The 19,878-nt window shown below is 32.9% G+C and overlaps 1 protein-coding gene and 1 pseudogene across 2 annotated transcripts in view; one reads left to right on the top strand and one right to left on the bottom strand.

The window, feature by feature from the left end:
• Ctnna3 (catenin alpha 3) overlaps positions 1-19,878 on the bottom strand; it is a 1,721,400-nt gene that overhangs the window by 1,539,698 nt on the left and 161,824 nt on the right. For both annotated transcript variants that reach the window (XM_047553944.1, XM_047553945.1), the window contains exon 5: positions 17,763-17,882. In XM_047553944.1, coding sequence (XP_047409900.1) covers positions 17,763-17,882 — 120 coding nt within the window. The remainder of the gene's footprint in view (positions 1-17,762; positions 17,883-19,878) is intronic.
• On the top strand, positions 9,656-9,750 carry LOC124985998 (uncharacterized; annotated as a pseudogene).

A 19,878-nucleotide genomic window follows, 5' to 3' on the forward strand; every position in this document is an offset into this window, starting at 1 on the left:
CCAAAGAAATATTTTTTTAATTTTGTATGTTAAACATATATTTGAGGAAAAGTATATATTTACCTTTGTTTTCGTTTATTTTCACCCCAAGATCAATTTTGGAATTTTTAATAAGCTGAAGGAAACATTCAACTCTTTTTTGTCTTTCCACCTAAAATCTTTCAGAAACAGCTGTGAGAAAGATAGGACTGCTAATAGGATATTGCTTTGAATGAAGGTTGAAGTGGTGGTGGTGGTGGTCATGACTGTCACCACTGTTGGTTTTTGTACCCAACTTTAACAGGTTAATATGCTAAAGAAACAAAATGAGTAGAAAAAATGAACAGTTGAAAGTAAAGAGAAAATAAGAATTCTTGATGGAGTAAGGTCCTCAGAGAACAGAGGAAATGGAACCAGAGCACAGAATTATTCTAGGACACAGGGAAAAAAATTAGTATAAGGAAAGGAGACTCCTTGTGACACTGAAATCTCAAAATAGTTACTGAAAGCCAACTATCCAAATCAAATGTCTCATATAATCAATCTGTATTACACTGAAATAGAAAAGTGAGTTTTTAATTCCTTCATGATATAAAAGTTGTTAATAATTAGAGCTATTTAACTCAGCACAGCATTCCTCTAAATGACATCATTGTGTCACTGCACTATTTTGGCTAAACTCCCTCTGGTTTAATTTCAGAAACATTCCCTGAATAAAATACCAAATTAAAAAGAAATAACATCTCATGATTTCTTTAAAATATTTCAACTAATTTCAAAGGCATGCTTCCTGGAAAAGACTTATAAAGTTCCTTTTATAGGTCTGACCATAACGGAGAAGGACATTATAGAAAACAGCAGCAGCTACCAAACTACCCAGCTTTTAAAAGTACCTTCCTTCATACAATAAATATGTTCCTGAAAAGTTCTTTAAAAATTGAATTTATATTGTGGATGCCATTTAAAGCTGAAAAAAAAAAATTTGATTCTGCCACTTACTATTACATGTTCTAGAACAAGATACTAAAATAGATTACTTTCTTGCAATTTTCTATAGATTAAACTTTCCATTCTGTCTGGCCTTATTTGGCTGCCTCAGAGAGCCAGCCTAATCCATCAAGATGAACCAAGAATTACCTTTTCTATGAAATGTAATATTAATGCCTATTTTGCAGCACCCACCTATTGTCAAACTTCACAGATCAATGGACAAACGTGCAGGCTGTTTTTATTCTTCACTGGTTCAGGGTACCAAACAGTGGGGTTTCCATATTTAACAAATAAAAATAAATCACTAAAAATTAAGTTCAATTTCCAACAGATAAGGAATACTTTGTTAATATAAATATGTCTCAAGCAACATTCAGGACATAATTTTGCCTAATTATTAGAAAACTATTCTTCATTGATCTGAAATTCACATTTAACCAGATATCCTATATTTTATCCAGAAACCCTAACCAAAATGACACTTATCTCCAGTGGCTATGGCAGAAATGGAATGCAAAAGTCAAAGTAAACGCTAAAAGCTCAAGTGTTAGACCCCCATATACACATATACTCTCACTCTCAGTTAAATCTGCTCTATTTTCAAACACTACAAATTTCCTCATTCAGGTCTGGATTTGGAACTTTATAGCAGATAGAATTTCATTATCATAAACACAAATGTGTAAAAACATAACTTTCTTTTCTATAATAAAATTATTTTTTTATTCCAAGCCTCATTTTGCTCACAGCAAAAACTTAATCTAGTCCCTTTCAAGTAAACTCATCCCAATGCACTTATTTCTTAGTCTATTTAGGTTTATAACTCAATCACATTAAGGTTTAAATCTCTTTTTCAGATTTTTCTCCAGATACCTCCTCCCTGAGGATGCATCTAAGCCATGCAGTTGCCAACCCAGGACAGTTGGAAAGCATCCATCTAGACATCCATCTGGATCTGCCTTGATTCTTCACTGGCCTCCTGCTCCTGATGCATCTTCTTGCAGCTAGTCTTCAGCATGGGGCAGTACTCACTAAAAGGCACTTTCAGGTCTGTGGTTCTCTCAGTTCCCACCACCTCCTGTGGTGCTGGTGATCCCTGAGATCGGCTGCACCTTCCTGCAACCAGTTCTCTTTGCTTCACCTTATCTTCTCCATGTGATCAAGCTCCTTAACCCCTTCTCTCTCTGACTTCTGTACTACTTTCTGATCCCAAAGAAATTGTTCTGATTCCCTTATATGCTATCCCAGAAATAAAAAGAAAGTCTCAGCTGACAACATGGCAGAAATCATTCACTCTTCCCCTAAGACTACTTTTTCACTCCCAGAAGTTCATTGAAGAGCTAGGATTCACTGGCCAACTCAGATATCCCAAAGTTCAATGCAGCAAGTTCTACTATGTCTCCCAGCCTGGAGAATGGTGGACGTAGTGGCAGAGAGTAATAGGAGACCAGCACAAAACAAACCATGTCTAAACTTGTCCTAATCCCATCCAACTCTCCCCCTTTTCTCCAGCTTGGAGGGTATTTCCTAGAGTAGCAGGGAAGAGAGGGGAAAAAAACCTGTTATACTTGCTTGTCTCTCCTTGTACAATATCAAAAATTTGCTTTTTTTTAATTATCTAAACCTGATTTTAAACTTTCCTTCAGTGTGGGTGGCCCAGTGTGTGAGAAAAAAATTTTTTAAAAGAGCATGATAAATGTCTCAAAGTAAAACACTGCCACACAATCTTGCATTTTGCTTCTAGAAAAGTACCTCTGATTTTTTAGCACCCTGAAATCTAACTTTACCATATCAATCTCCCTTCTTAATAATCCTTTGGCAGCCATCTTATACCATCTAGACCACTGGTTTTCCTACCCAGGACCTGCTTTCCTCTTGTAACAATACTTATCCATACCTTTCCAAGTTAAATAATGCCACTGTGGCATGTTAAGCATTAGGATTCCATTTAGAGCCTATTATAAGAAATTGGGAAAGAATGGAGGAGGGTAAGAACTTATCAAAACATAACCTGCTTTCACCTATCAGTTTTCAAATCACCTATCAGTCCTATAGTAATATTCCCATCACATGATTATTGTAAAAATAAAGTAAATTAAAGGTCTAGCCTGAAAAATAGACACTACCTCAACCTCGGAAGATTAGATACCCTTATTTCTAAAGAATGTTCAGTAGATATTCTCTCTAGACCTCTCAATCTCTCTGTCAATAATCCATAAGCAAACAATCACATGCACTAGAAGTTCCTTTTATTACATAAATAATTATTACCTATTTTTTATTTGTTAAAGTAAAATGTTACATGGGATGTTTCTTACTTCAGAGCAAAATATTTACATAATGTGGGAAGAGTGTATCTTCTTTCCATATACCGACTTTCTTTATAATTCTATCATATTTTTACAACCCCTTCTAGTAGAAAATTGTTTTCATGTATAAAGAACACAGTTTTTATCTTGCTGTGGGACAGAGTCATATGTGCTTTTTTATTTTCAGCAGACTGGCCTCACACAGTGATGGGGATTTTATTCATGAAAAATGACTTGTGTTAGTACTTAGGAAGAGAGGCTTAAAAATAATAAAGTACTTTCTGCCTTTCCTGAAACCAAGTTACAAGTTTTTTCATTATGTAATACACTATCTCATTTTTAATGCATCTCCATTTTTAAAAAAATCCAAACCTCCCAAATTACAGCAGAGTAATTTTGAGTTCCCTTTTCAACAGGAAGTTCTCACTCTGTTGTTTACTCCAGCCTTGGAGTATGTAACAGCTGATTTTTAGAGTATGATGAAAGAGTATATTTGCATAGATTACTAGATATAAAATGAGTTATGGTTTTTAAAGCATGGTTTCCCTTTATGAATAAAATTGTAATTGCTTATAATATGATATAATGAAATGAATTCTTAGCCCTTTCCTAATTCCATCAATTCTGGATCAAGTTCACAATGAAATGTAGCAAGTAAGAAATGCTAATCATATTTTTCATTAATAATCATCAACTATATATTACTTCTGGTGTCTATAATTCCTCTAATATGCACTTGTATTTTCAGAGAAGTCTTAGGTAATATGCACTTCACCTTCTACAAGCTATATATTAACTACATTTTTATTATTTTGAAGTGTTATTACTCTTAAGTTTAGTGGTCTTCAAAATAAGTTTTTAATGCCAAATTTCATAAATAATAATGTTAACAGCATCGTCTACTTATCCTAAAAATACCATTATCCACACTTCTCAGTATCGCCAAATAGTATTTCAGGCTACTGTAAGAGCTTAATGTATGTTTTTACACATAATACAGATGTATATTTTTATTAGGGTGGAAAAAGGGTCAAGCTAGAATTTACTGTCCATTTTTTCTCAACAAATTCACACTACTGCCTACCAGAAATTATGTTTTTTTCACATGACACTGTATCATACTCACAGGACTTGCTACTTCAACTTAAGGTAAGAAATGATTCCTTTATCCTGAAGTATGAAACTTCAGCTTGGGCCAAAGAGCTGACAAAGGAACTTTAAAACTTAGAGACTTACCAAAATGATTTCCCACATTTAATTCATCTAAATTCACATGTGAGCATTCTTGAAATTATAAAAAGTATTGTTAACTATTCTCAAGGACTTTCACATTAAAGTTGGGGAAAATGGCCAAAACTCAATTACCTTGAATTTTACAAATATAAATTTAGGATGAAGAACTTCTGTAACTCCCAGTGTTTGAATGGAGAATTTAGCAGAACAGAGATAAATATCAATAACTCAGAGGGAGGAAATACAGTAGACCCCTTTATCCAGGAGGGATATGTTCCAAGACACCCAGTGATGCCTGAAACTTGGATAGTATGAAACTCTCTAATTTAATGCCTTTCCATCTTAACTAAGCCCTTGTCATGAATAGTGGCCATAAATTTTGCAGTTTGAAGTGTAACAGTAAATTAGCACAAATTTCTTTTCCATTCTTCATAATTTTACAGATTTGGTCTTACTATATAGCTCTTGGCAACCTCAGTATGTGATTTCTTTTCTCTCCAAAGTAGAGAATTTTCACCTTTTAACTTAAAGGAAGCACTTTACAACTTCTCTTTGGTATATTTGAATTGCAAAAAACTAGCATCACTACTTTTGTATTTGGGGGTCATTATTAAGTAAAATAAGGGTTACTTATAACCAAGTACTGCAATGCTATGACAGTCAATCTGAAAACCTAGACAACTATAAGTGACTAATAGGCTGGTAGAGTACATACCTGAACAAAGGAATGAATCATGTCTTAGGCAGAACAAAGCAGGATGATGTGAGATTTCATCATGCTACTCATAATGTTGCACAATTTAAGACTTGATAATTATTTATTTCTGGAGTTTTCCATTTTAATATTTTCAGGCAATGGTTGACCATAGGTAACTAAAACCATGAAAAGTGAAACTGCAGATAAAAAGAGACTACTATGCTGTAATTTCTTCATTAGGCAAATAGGTTAAAAACAAATATGTACTTAAACTTTAAAGTACAAATAAAAACCCTCAAAATAATTTAAAAAGTTCTATCCCATAATCTATACTTCCTATCAACCATCAGTACCACACTTGGAAAATCAGCCACAGGTCAGCTGTTGATGCTGTATGGATGCAGCTACAGATCATTACCTACTTAATTGTGTATATATCTAATAGGCTCATACAGTTCTTTTGGAACAAAGGTTTTATAATGGAGTAGATGATAAATACTGAACTATGATACTACCAGATGCTATAATAATATGAAAGCATTTATATAGAGAATATTAGCATGCATTAACACTACACGCTACAGTCAAAAATATTTTTAAATTAGGCCAATAAAAATACAGTTAAAAAAGAAGAATGAAATGTACATTAGAGGTTAATATCATGGCATGCTAAAATTCTACAAGTGATGCTAAAAATGTTGAACTAACTATATTTTATTTGGTCAATGAATACACATATCAGTTGACCATAGGAAAAAAAAGAAAAACCATTTACACTATAAAATTCCAAAATATCCTATTGAAATTGTAATATTGACTCTGCAAAATATTATTTAGATGAGCTTATATTTTTGGTTGTTTGAAATGAATGTAAAACTATACATACATGATACCCTTTTAAATTACTAAACAAAATTTAGAGCAAACTGGCAATACCACTCCATCTTCTCATGACATTTGCCCTCACTAGAAGTATTTCAGCTTAAGTATTTCTACTGCCCTCCCATTTAGAGCATGAGATATAGTATAAAAGCTGATTAGCTTCCTCCTAACTAAACAATTGGAAACTGCCTGAATATAGTATTTTAAGAGCAAAACTGAGCATAGCTTTAAAAAAATAAAGGAACAAACTGAACTTCTCATTACATATTAAATTAGCTCTCGGGCAATTAGGCCTTAACCAAGAAACAGCATAACATCTACAGAAGGCTGTATGACTGGTGTGTTCCAGTGTCAGAACTCTGGCCTCATTTAAGCAGCCTCAAAAATTCCTTTGAATTTTAGCCAATAGCACCCCAGGCACTCTCCCAGCACCAGTATTAACACAGAAAGCTATAGCAGTAGCAATAATATTTTCATCTGTAACAATCATTGTGATGTTTTCTGATTATGTATGTAAATATAGAGGTACATAGCCTGGATACATAAGTTTATTATAACTATGTTTGAGATTTCATTAGTTATATAGTAAATATGTGACTAAGCTTTATTTTCTGGAACAAACACTACTGAGTCAATACCAGATGGCCCCAAGATCAGTTTGGCCAAGTCACAGTAGACACTTCAGAGCTAAAGTACTACATTCTTACTCTTTGGCAGCATAAGCCTTAGACTCAGTAGTTTTCACATTTGATCCATTCTCTTTCACTTGTGGCAAAGCAATATGCAAAAAACAATTTCACAACTGCTAAAATATGTGATATACAAGAATATAATATGTTTAGAAACCCCACACATGAAAAAGGAACTTCAGAATAAACTATAATTGAAAAGATAAAAGTGACAGATCTTTAACTACATTGAAAAAATGAAGATTCAAATAAATAAAACCAGAAATGAAAGAGGAGACAACAGAACTGATACAACGGAAATACAAAAAAATCATAAGACTATAATGAACAGTTAATTATATGCCAATAAATTGGACAATCTAGAATAAATGAATAAATTCCTAGATAGACAAAATCTATCAAGATTGGATAACGAGAAAACAAAAAATCTGAAAAGAGACCAATAAGTATGAAGATAGAATCAGTAATAAAGTCTTTCATCAAAGAGCCTAGGATCTGATGGATTCACTGCTGAATTCTAAAAAAAAAAACATTTAAAGAAGAACCAATACAAATTCTTCTCAAAACTCTTCCAAAAAATTGAAAGAGGGACTACTTCCAAACTTGTTTCACAAAGCCAGCATTACCCTGATACTAAAGCTTGAAAAGAACACACACACACAAAAATTACAGGACAATATCCTTGATAAACATAAATGTAAAACTCCTCAACAAAACACTAACAAAATGAATTCAACAACACATTAAAAGATCATTTACCATGATCTAGTGGAATTCATCCCTGGGATAAAAGGATGTTTTAACATATACAAATCAATAGATGAGATATACCATATTAACAGAATGACAGACAAAATCATATGAACATATCAATAGATGCAGAAAAAGCATCTAACAAAATTCAACATCATTTTATGATTAAAATTTCTAATTTCTAAAATTAGATACAGAAGGAATATATTTCAATACAATGAAAGCCATATAACAGAAACCCACAGTTAACATTTTACCCTGTAGTAAAAAATGGAAAGCTTTTCCTTAAGACCAGGAATAAGACAAGGATGTTCACTCTTATCACTTTTATCAACACTGTTCTGGAAGTTCTAGCTAGAGCAATTGGGTAAGAAAAGAAATAAGTCATCCAAATCAGAAAGGAAGAAATTAAATTGTCTCTGGATATGACATGTTCTTACAGATGGAAAATGTTGAAGATATTACCAAAACACTTTTAAAACTAAGACATGAGTTCAGTAAAACAGAACACAAAATTGACATGCAAAAATCAGTAGTATTGCTATAAACTAACAATGAACTATCTCAAACAGAAACCAAAAACAGAAATCAAGAAAACAATCTCATTTATAATAACTAAGAAAACATAAAATATTTAGGAATAAATGTAATTAGGGATGTAAAAGCTCTATACACTGAAAACTAACAATTACTGATTAAAGAAATTGAAAAAGACACAAATAAATGAATAGATAATCCATGTTTATGGATCAGAAGAATCAATACTTTCAAATGTCCATACTACCTAAAGACAATCTAAAGAGTCAATGAAATATCTATTCCAATGGCAAAATTCCCAAAATGTCAATGTCATTTTTCAAAGAAATAGAAAAAATATCCTAAAGTTCATAAGGAACTACAAAAAACTTCAAACAGCTCAAGGAATCTTGAGAATCTTAAACAAGAATTTTCAAATTATATTATAAAGTTACAGTAACCAAAATATTATGAAACTGGCATAAAAAAAAGAACCAAGGGATCACAACAGAAAACCCAGAAATATATCTACATATATATATCATTAAATAATCTTCAACAAAGATACCAAGAATCTACAATGAAGAAAGGATAGTTTCTTCAATAAATGGGACTGAGAAAACTGGATACCCATATGTAAAAAATAAAGAGAAAGAAACAAGAAAAGTACTTAAAAGAAATTCTATTCTTATATTATATACAAAAATCATCTGAAAATGAATTAAAAGTTTAAACATGAGATCTGAAACCATAAAACTGCTATATGAAAACCTAGGGGAAAATCTCCATGACATTGCTATTGGCAATTATTTTTTCGATATGATAATAGGCAATAAAAATAAAAATAAATTGAGACTGCACTAAACCCAGAAGTTTCTGTACAGCAAAGAAAACAACTAAACAAAAAAGCAACCCCACAGAATGGGAGAAAATATTTGCATACCATATTATCTGATAAGGGGTTGATATTCAAAATATATGAGGAATTCATTCAAGTCAATATCAAAACAACCAAATAAACCAGTTAAAAATGGGCAAAGAGCCAAAACAGACATTTTTCCAAGGAAGACATACACTTGGCTAAGAGGTATTATGAAAGGTGCATGACATTATCAATTATGAGGGAAATTTTTAAAAACACACAAGGTATTACCTTACATCTGTAGGAATGGCTACTACCAAAAGTTCAAAAGATAACAAAGGTTAGTAAGGGTGAGCAGAAAAGGGACTCCTTATATGTGGTGGTGGGAATGTAAATTGATATGGTCATTATGAGAAACAGTCTGTGGGTTTCTCAAAAAAATTAAAATTAGGGTTTGGGGCATAGCTCAGTTGTAGAGCACTTGCCTGGCATACATGAGGTCCTGGATTCAGTCCCTAGCACTGCAAATAATAATAATAATAATAATAATAATAATAATAGAAATAAAACTACTATATGATCTAGCAATTCCCTTCTGGGTTTATATCCAAAGGAAATGAAATCAGAATTTGGAAGAGATATCTTCACTTCCATCTTCACTGTAACACTATTCACAATAGCCTAGACATAGAAACAGTTTAGAGTCCACTGAGAGACAAATGGATTTTAAAACTATGGCCAACTGGTGCTCACTTCAGCAGTACATATACTAAAATTGGAACAATAAGATGGCCCCTACACAAGGATGACATGCATATTTGCAAAGCTTTCCATATTTTTTAACTAATTGCTGATTGTCAAACAAAGTTGTAAAATTATAAAAAAATTAAATGTTATATGTATAATAGAATATCATTTGACCTTTAAAAAGAATGAAATCTTGCCATTTGTGATAACATGGATGAACCTAGAAGATATTATTCTAAGTTAAACAAGCCAGACATAGAATTCAAAATAATGCATGACTTCACTTATATGTGCAATATAAAAATACAGAACTCATGGAACAGAGAGTAGAACAGTGTTTGCCCAGGTCTGAGAGGTGAGGAAAATTGGAGATGTGGTGCAGGGATACAAACTTTCATTTATAAGATGAATGAGTTCTAGTGATCTAAAGTATAGCATAGTGACTATAGTTAATTTAATATATACTTGAAAATTGTTAAGAGATCTTACATATTGTTATCACAAAAAAAAACTGTGTGGGTTAATGAATATGTTAATTAGCTTAAATTTTGGTAATCATTTCAATATATGTATACACATATATACACAAATATATCAAAATATCACATTATACACATTGAATAAAATAATTTTATTTATCAATTATCCTTCAATAAAGATGAAAAATAAGCTATAAAATTTGTGATAAAGAATGGTACTATAATTTGAATTTGGTTTTACCCTCAAGTGTTCATATATTAGAGGCCTGTTCCCAAGTGTGATGTGAGAGGTAGAAACTTTAAGAGATGGGGACTGGGGCTTAGATCACTGGGGCTCTTCCCTTGAAACACTATAAAACAGAATTAACTCTTTGGGAACAGTAGTATTTCTTCTCAATACCAATTTTTATCAACAATCAGGGACTTAGTTATGTCTATATAAGACATGCACAAATGAGCACAATATGGATGCTAATGTTCCCGCTTTTTAGCACCTCTGAAATGCTATCAGCCTTGTAAATTTTAAAACAACCTATAACAAAGCATTAACTATTTCAATAAGCATCCCCCACTATAAGCTGCCCACAAGGCAAACTATTATACAGCAAACAACCTTGTAAAAATTAATAACTCTTTTCTGGAACAAGAAAACCAACTAGTATACTTGATTCAACAGTTTTCTACCCAAGTGCCACCAAGAAACTGAACTTCAGAGACAACAGATGGAACAGAATAAAAAAACTGAAGACTTAAAATATGTCTCTATAATGTTTTTACGTTACTAATTTAATACAAGACAGCTACTTGTCATGACTGTTAACTATTCATAGTGGAAATCAAATATTGGAAGTAGAACAAATGTTTAATAATGCATCATTTTGATCATTCATTTTAAAATAAAAGGCAAGGTTGTTACATAAAAATCCATAAGCTTTCTTTCTTCGGACTTTAACTATAGAAAAAGCAATCATCTATAAAGATCTGCAGTTTATGAAGTAGTGAAAATGGTCTGATGACTATTGCAATAAGTAGGAAATGTGAATATTAATTCAGGATCTGCTACCCACTCAGAATAACCTTAACTGATGTATCAAACCTTCTCTCCCTTCATATTACAAAACTGAAAAATAAATGCAATCATCTTTTACCCCCTTTGGAACAAACAACTCTGTATGATCAAATAAAAATAGAATTGCATATGTGGTGAATAGAATAAAACATGTCTGAGTTTATCTGAACTTTGGTGTAGCACACTGCTTCATAATTCAACAGTTTTAATACCTGTGCAATGAATTTTTAAATGATGTCTGAAATGCTTTGAAATATTCAGAAACAGATTTTAAAACAGCATAATCATTTTACTTGAGTAAATAAGAAACATAATACCATCTAACACATGAATACTTTAGCAGTCTTTGGTTCACTTACTCTTAAAAGGAATAATTGAATCAAAACTCTTTCACGAGAGTTGGATTAATTACAGAACAAGGAATGGAAGGATCTTCTCCCAATTGAGCAATTAACATATTTCATCTAACACAGGCCACTGATGTGAATCAACAGTTATACAGTCATTGTTCTAGAAGCTTAGCATCTCCCCTTAGTGCTCATTCAGTCCAGCTCCCAATTATACTTCTCCTTCAATTTCACCTAATTAACTCCAAATGCATATGTTTCTTATTTTGGAAGGTCTTAAGTAAAATACATTTACAATCTCCATTTTAATGTTAATCCCAGTGGGAAATTAGTTCTACCTTACATTGTCCTTGCAGATGAGCAACTACCAGGGCAATATCCTTGCATATCCCCTTATCCTACCTGATGCATGACATCTTTCTTGCTATAAAACATACTTGGTGGAAGATTACTACTGGAATTTATCAATTTCCTCTTCTCTGTATGCTGCTATACATCAACACCAGGCCTAGTACTGTGCAATTTTATTCTGCTAAGCACTGTTTTCACAGGATTTCTACATTGTTGTCTTGTATCCTCAGAGTTCTTGAGTTCTGGGGTAAGCTTAAAATTGTTTTCTATGTGGTCAAGTATTATCCATCTGGAATTTCCTATTTCTTTTTTTTTTAATTTTAAATATTTAATTAACAAATATTGAATATATCCAAGGAATATAAAATGATTTGATATATAAATCTATACAATATCTATCATATATGTCAATTACTATAATCAAATTAATATATCCATCCCCATCCATACTGTCCATTAGATTCCCCAGAACTTAATCATCTTATAACTGAAAGTCTGTACTCTTTAACAAACATTTCCCACTTTCCTATCCCCCAACTCCTGGGCACCACTCCTTCTACTTTCTGCTTCTGTGAGTTTGACTTTCTTGGGGATTCTGTACATAGGTGAAATCAGGCAATCTTTGTCTTTCTCGGTGTGACTTATTTCTTTTTGTGGGGAGGGGTGGTCCTGGGCATTGAACTCGGGGGCACTCAACCACTGAGCCAACCCTATTTTGCATTTTATTTAGAGACAGGGTCTCAGTGAGTTGCATAGCACCTCACTTTTACTGAGGCTGGCTTTGAACTTGTGATCCTCCTGCCTCGGCCTCCCGAGGCACTGGGATTATAGCTGTGTGCCATAGTGCCCAGCTGTCTGCCTTATATCACTTAGTATAATATTCTCTAGACTCATCCATATTATCACAAACAGAAGAATTCCCTTTTTTTTTTTTGAGGCTGACTAAAAATATTCCATTGTGTATATATATATCACATTTTTTATCTATTCATCTAAACACTTAATTTGTTTCCACATCTTAGCTATTGTGAATAGTGTTGCAATTAATATGGAAGCACAGTTATCTCTTCAAGATACTGATTTCATTTCCTTTGGATATATGCCCAGAAGTGGGATTGCTAGATCATATGGTAATTCTATTATTAATTTTTTTCATACTGTTTTCCATATTGACTATACCAATTTACATTACCACCAACAGTGTAAAAAGATTCCCTTTTCTCCCTATCATCACCTACTCTTGTCTCTTCTTTCACACCTGCTAAGATGGCTATTATGAAAAAAAAAGAAGCACAATTTTGTTTTCCAATTTAAGGATACTGACCTGCAGTCATTTTCACTAAGTAAGTTGCATATAATTTATTTCTACTTTACTTCATTGTTAAGTCTTTATTTTAAATTCAATTCCTACTGTACAAGGTATTATAGACCCTTCTGGTCTTGGAATTATCTAAAAGGGGTAACACCTACCCAGCCTAGTAAAAGAAAAAAAGCAGTTGTTCATTCCTGCACATCATCACTACAAAAAGGATCAAATTGTGCTGAACAATACCATCTGGAAGCACAAAGGAAGTCTAGATACATAGGATGTAATTATTACAAATTGGATTTTAGCCAGAATATTGGGTCTAAGACCCTATTTCCCCTGTGGATTGCCATGGTACAAGAAATTGAGCCCTTAATTTCACTGTCCATCAAGAGATGTTTCCATAGATACTTACTAGAACCAAATGTTACAACTCCCTCCTTGAGGCATACCATGTTCTTTCTGTAACAGATCACCAGCTACTAAGACTATAGATATTCAAAAACATTTAGGCCTATATGTTTAGAACATTACTGTACCCTACATATAGTACAAAATTATATATACTAGAGGAAATATCCTTATATAAATTATACACTATTTTTAAAAAAACAACATTATGATAGCTACTAATACTAACCACATTAGGTGCTATGCTAAACACTTTGTACACTTTAAAGGATTTATTTTATACTTGGTATAAAATTTTTTCCAAAACATCCTATAAATTAGGAGTTATTTTCTTTGTGTTTTAAATGAAGAAACTTGGGTGCCCAAGGAAGTACAAATAGTCCAACTAGGTTTAGCTAACTACGAAACCCACATTCTAACTTTTGCACTACATGGATTCTATGAGGGTATCACCAATCAGACACCAAACTGTATGAAACAGATAAAAGCTAAGACTGGAAAAAAAAAAATGAAGAGTTTACATATTAACTAGAAGTCATAGGGTATGGTGTCAGGAGGGAGAAAGACTTCAATTTAAAGGAAAAATAGTAGTTAAATAAACAAATAGAAAGGCACTGTGTACTCTTAATACCAAGTTATATGAAATTTATTCAAAGATCAAAAGGCAAGAATAACAAGCCATGATCAGGGAGACAAGAATCAGCCACACGTGATATGTTTGAATATGGGTGTGTACCTGAAGCATAGTATTTTAATTTTCAAATACTGTGTAAAATGTGCTTCAGTCTATGTAATGTTCAACTCAATGTGTCAACTTTAATTTATATTAAAGAACTTCAGAAACCTCTGGAAATGGAAAGTGTTTTATAATATTATTATAAGTATTAAGGGTAGAAGATGAAAGAAAGAATTAAATCAGAGTCTAGATTATCAAATCTTATTTTATTTTACTCTACAGAACCAAAGCCCCCAAGAAAAATCTCTTGATTTATAACTTTTTGAATTAATACATAGGTCTGGGATCTCTATAATAGTTAGAGATTGCTATTTCCATTCCTTTGTAACACCAAGCAGAGGATAAAACCAAACAGTCCAAGCAGATAAACTCCAAGATTGTATCCTCAGGTAGTGAAAACTTTTTAAAGAGCTTCCAGATTTTCAGGTTAATCCTGCTTTGTCATTCATCTCTTTCAGGCTAACTCATCTCTGGATACCTATCTACCACCTCATCTATCACCTTTTCCAAGCAAAGCTATTTTGAAAATTTAGTCTTTTTGAAAGTAAGAAACTGTAGAGATGCTTGTGCTCTGACCCAAGGAATAGCTTAAGTTCATGCCTAGAAGAGAAAACACAATAACTTTTCAAAAAAAAAAAAAAAAAAAGGAGGTTTAAAAAAATGGAACAAAGTACTCCAGGGGTCTATCTGGTGCTGGAAAAGAAATGCTTCTAAAAGTTGCTGAGTTACATAGCTCAGTGGTAGAGTACTTGCCTCACATGCATGAGGCTCTGGGTTAAATTCCCAGCACCGCAAAAAAAATCATATATCTATATTTCAGAGCTAAGGTAACACTGACATTTTCTGTTGCTTTTTTTTAATTTTTTTTGTTGTTGTAGATGGATACAACATCTTTATTTATTCATTTATTTTTATGTGGTGCTGAGGATCAAACCCAGTACATCATATGTGTGAGGCAAGCAAGCACTCTACCACTGAGCTACAGTCCCTACTTTCTGTTCCTTGAAAGAAGTAAGTAGAAGAATTAAATATGTTAGGAAAAAAAACTAAAATAAAACAATGCCAGTCTTTGGCATATAGAAATCTGAGAACCAACACCCTTCTGAATTTTAAAAGTGAAACAAAACACATTTGATTTTAATTGCCTATAATCCAAGGACTAAAGTTTGGCTGCTTCTTCATTCCTAGGAATACCACCACCAATAATATTTATTATTTGCCATGAGTCAGGTATGTGAGCCTAGAGAGGATACAGCACTGAAGATCATGAGTCCAAAAAGTCTCTCCTTATGCAGCTTACATTCTGCCACAACAAAGAATGATAAATATAATCAGACTGGAGAATAACACATGACTAATTCCTGGTACAAAGAATCTGCCTTAAAACAAAGAAACTTTCTTGTTGAATTAGCAATTTTACAGAGATCTATATCTTTCCCAGTAGTAGAAAAACAATTTCTGCTATGTGTTTAATAGGTTTTTAAAGTTTTAAAGGAATTGAATGGAAGAGAAAAGGCAATTTCCAGTAAGTCAAAGAAGAGTTGATGTTCTGACTTTTTGAACACTGCCCATCTAGGATACATGACACTCAAGGTTTGAGTCAGATTGTATAGTTTTGACATGCCTTATTAACTCTAGGACATTAAAGAGTTACTTAACTCTATCAATAGTTTTCTCATCTGTAAAATGGTTCTAATAAAACTAATTCCACTGTATCGTTAAAAGTATTTAGTGACCTAATTAATGTTTTAGTCCTACTATGTGGCATATAGTTGTCATTTAATAAAAAGCAATATGATTTATATGTGTGTGTGTATAAACACTACACATGCCCCTCTTTCCTCATGCACATGCAGTGTACCTATGCAGCCTCAATGCCATTCAGCAGGAGTTCTACCCTTCAGCCCTCGAAGTATTCACCTTTTTCCAAATTCACAATTAGCTAATGTAAGAATCTAATCATGGAAAATGCGTTATAGAGAAAGGATAAGAGAAGAGGACAGTAACTACTGCCTGCCAACTTAAATACCCCTTGGTGGTAAAATATGATCTTGGAAACAAAACTATTAAAAATTGCATAGGCCAGAGTAGTGAGTCACAGTGTGAATTTTAAGCAACAGCATACTGCAGTAGCTCTCAGTAATTGTGACTACTTCTACTATGTGTGTTAATATCTGGGCCAGCATTAATTTCTTTAAAAAATATAATGAATTAATATTGTATCATTTTTCACATAAATTGAAGTATGTTTAGAGATAATTCATTTACCCTGGGGCATTCCATAAAACAAATGTAACACCTAGGAAATGTTGAAAGGAAGGTTAAATGTCCACATAATATTTGTGATAGAACAAAAACCTAATGCACAATTCTTCTCTCAGGCTAATATTTCTAAACCACATCATGTTGACTTAATGAGGTTTAACAAAATATAAGAAGTCCTACTTTGAAAACCCCAATCCAAAAGATCCAACACTTGTGAATTAGGCAATGGCAAGAATGCCACACCCTTTGCCACACTAACAGGAAAGATTCTTAAGTGAAAGATTCGGTGACTGACCATTAAAGTCAGTTATTTAGTCATTTTTCTAGATGCCAACTATCATTGAGCACATTCCCAAATTTCATGCAACCTAATTTAAACTTCTCACTGCCTGCTCTGATTAGAATAAACATTTGACCAAAGTAAAAGCTTGACGATCCTGACACCTAGTGGCTGTAAAGAAACTCAAGAACATCCAGCAAGGGAAGAGTGGTTATCTATTGTGACAATATCTTCAAAACCCACAGAAAGTAATCATTGTGAAGATTAGTTTTATAAAATATCAATCTCAAAGAAACCCTGTAGTTTATTTTTGTTCTAGATTTATCTTGAGATCTACACAAGGAGGCAAAAAGACATGCATTTGTTAAGTATATTTTCCACATTTAGCAAAATTTAACTCATCTTCAAAGATTAAAAAAGAAAACTAGAAGTCAATTCATATTTTGGCAGATTCGTGACTCTTTTCCTTAACTTTATGTACACCCACAGCTTTTCCTACTCTGAGTGATTTTTCTTTTCAGGTATCCTGTGGCAATTATAAATGTCACTTGGCCAAGCCAACATATGCCACTGAGGCATCATTAGTCAAAGGGTAGCTAGACCTTCACAAACAAGAAGGAATTTTCTTTAAAGAGGTACAAGGACACATGTGGAAATCCCTAAAGTACACATCTAAAAATAAGGACCACACTGAACACTGCAGGAAGTTGTATGAATATGACCAATCAGATCAGCACAAGCTATTTCTACCCTAAGAATTAGAAGGTACATCTCCCCAGACCTGCCTGCACTTCTGACAGGCAAGATAGTAGGAAGCCTAAAGTGCTCAGCCCCTCCACCAAGAAGGGCATTGACTCCTACCTGCTGACGTTTGAAAGCTAAATAATCCAGATTTTCCAGCTCCTTCCCAAGCTTCTGGTAGGTTTTCTGAAGGTCAGATTTGTTGGAAACATTTTTAAGACACTCAAGTGTTCTTTGAAACTGAAAATGAAAACAAAAGCACATCATTAAGATGACAGAATATTTGTCTCAATTTCCCAGATAGCAACACAGAAAGTCAATAATGAGCCTCAGTTTCTCCCATCCATAATGTACAGATAACAAATACTAGATAATTATCTTTTGAAAAATAATTAGGTACAATTATAGAATTAGAAACAGTATTCTAAGTACAACCAGTGTTATTGCATGAATGAGAAGCCTGTTTAGTCCCCACTCCAACAAAAATAGCATGCTTCATTTAAAAAAAGAATCCATGTTTTAGGATCCATTGCTGTTGTTTTAAAGAAAAACATCATAATGAATGTGTAATTCCAACTCTTAATGAGGAAGCATTAAAAGAGTTTTAGCATTCTAATTATGGAAAAAAATTCATAAAAGGTAGCTGCTTGAAATATCATTTTGCTGTAATAGAATGAGACCTGAGTTGCCTCTATAGAAAATCTAAGGAGAGTAGGTCATCCAGCAAACTTCAGAAAAAAAGATCTTTCGGAGACTGTATTTTGAGAAGGAAAACTAGTATTTTGATGATCAAAGTATATGTGACATGTTCAGCAAACATTTATTCATTTCTACTCTATAACACATGAGTTATGAAATCAGTTCTGCTGAATCAGAATGCTTTTGTTCATTTTTAAATCAGACACTCAATAAATACAAAGGTGACAAATTACATAGATCACAGAATACTGTCTGCTACTAATAATTAATTAAGCAAAGGGAACTCACAAGAAATTGAATTCCTGGTTTATTTCAGTAAATTAGAACATACTTTGGAGGGTTAATGATTGAAAATGTCAAGTAATGTAATTTAAAAGATGTTTGGATTTGCTTTCTTTTTATGTCATTTATTTTCCATGCTCTGTGTTATTAGCTAGACTTCTACAGATAAAGACTTTACCATCTTAAACACACCAAAATTCCACTGTGACTATGATGCTATAAGACAGGCTAATGAAATTTTATAGAATATATTTTAATTTCCAGGAAAACAAATTGACCCTTACTGTATCTAACAATGGAATAAGTCATATTAGAATGGCATTCTATGAAATTAAAACTTCAATTTCACGAAAGCAACATGTTCATTTCAATCCAAGATGACAGAGGAAAAGGAAATAGAAAATAACAGTACTAACCCAAGCCTTGCAGCAGGACAGCAAATTATAATCAATAAATAATCATTTAGAACCTACTATGCTCAAGGCATTGTGGATATAAAATAGATTTCCTGCCCTAAAGGATTTTACAGATTATGTGGGAAACTAGACATGAAACCTAGAAATGGGAAGGACACTGACATTTATTGAATGTCTGTTTAGCCCCAGGTAGTTTATGCTTTCCACATTACTCCTCACAAGAATGACCAGAGTTCCATTTACAAATGAGTAAACTGGGACTCAGAAAGTTCAACTGAACAGGGGTTTTACTACAATGTCTATGCTTTTTCTACCCTACCATTAACTCTAGCACAAGGCAAAGTAGTAAAGACAGTGCAAAACAGAGATAAAAGTAACAAGCAGTGAAAATTCAAAAAAACCCAGTGATCCTGACTGAGGGTCAGAGACCACATAGAAGACATAAGGGAATTTGAATTGGACCACAAAAAACAGAAGACTTTTCAGAGTCAGAAAAAGTCTACCCAGAGTCTACCTATCAGTTTCAACATAGGCAAAACCTGCTCATTTTCCCTCTCTTTGTCACATAACAAGCAAGTTCTTTTCAAAATAATTTATTGAACTTTATATTAAATATTTATAATGTTGTATGATCTTTTCTATGCCTTGCTCATTTCTTGGCTTCTTCTATGTTCAAATAAAAATAATTCCATATCTAAGATTTTAAAGAATTTAAGTAATTTTATCTTTTAAATAATTAGTTTTCCAACTAATCCATTTAATTCTAAAACATTCTTTATCCCTTGCACTTTCTCTAAGAAATTTTAGCTCTACTTCTTAAATATTTTTTCTTCACATTT

This window comes from Sciurus carolinensis, chromosome 5 (genome assembly GCF_902686445.1).
Source record: "Sciurus carolinensis chromosome 5, mSciCar1.2, whole genome shotgun sequence".
NCBI lineage: Eukaryota > Metazoa > Chordata > Mammalia > Rodentia > Sciuridae > Sciurus > Sciurus carolinensis.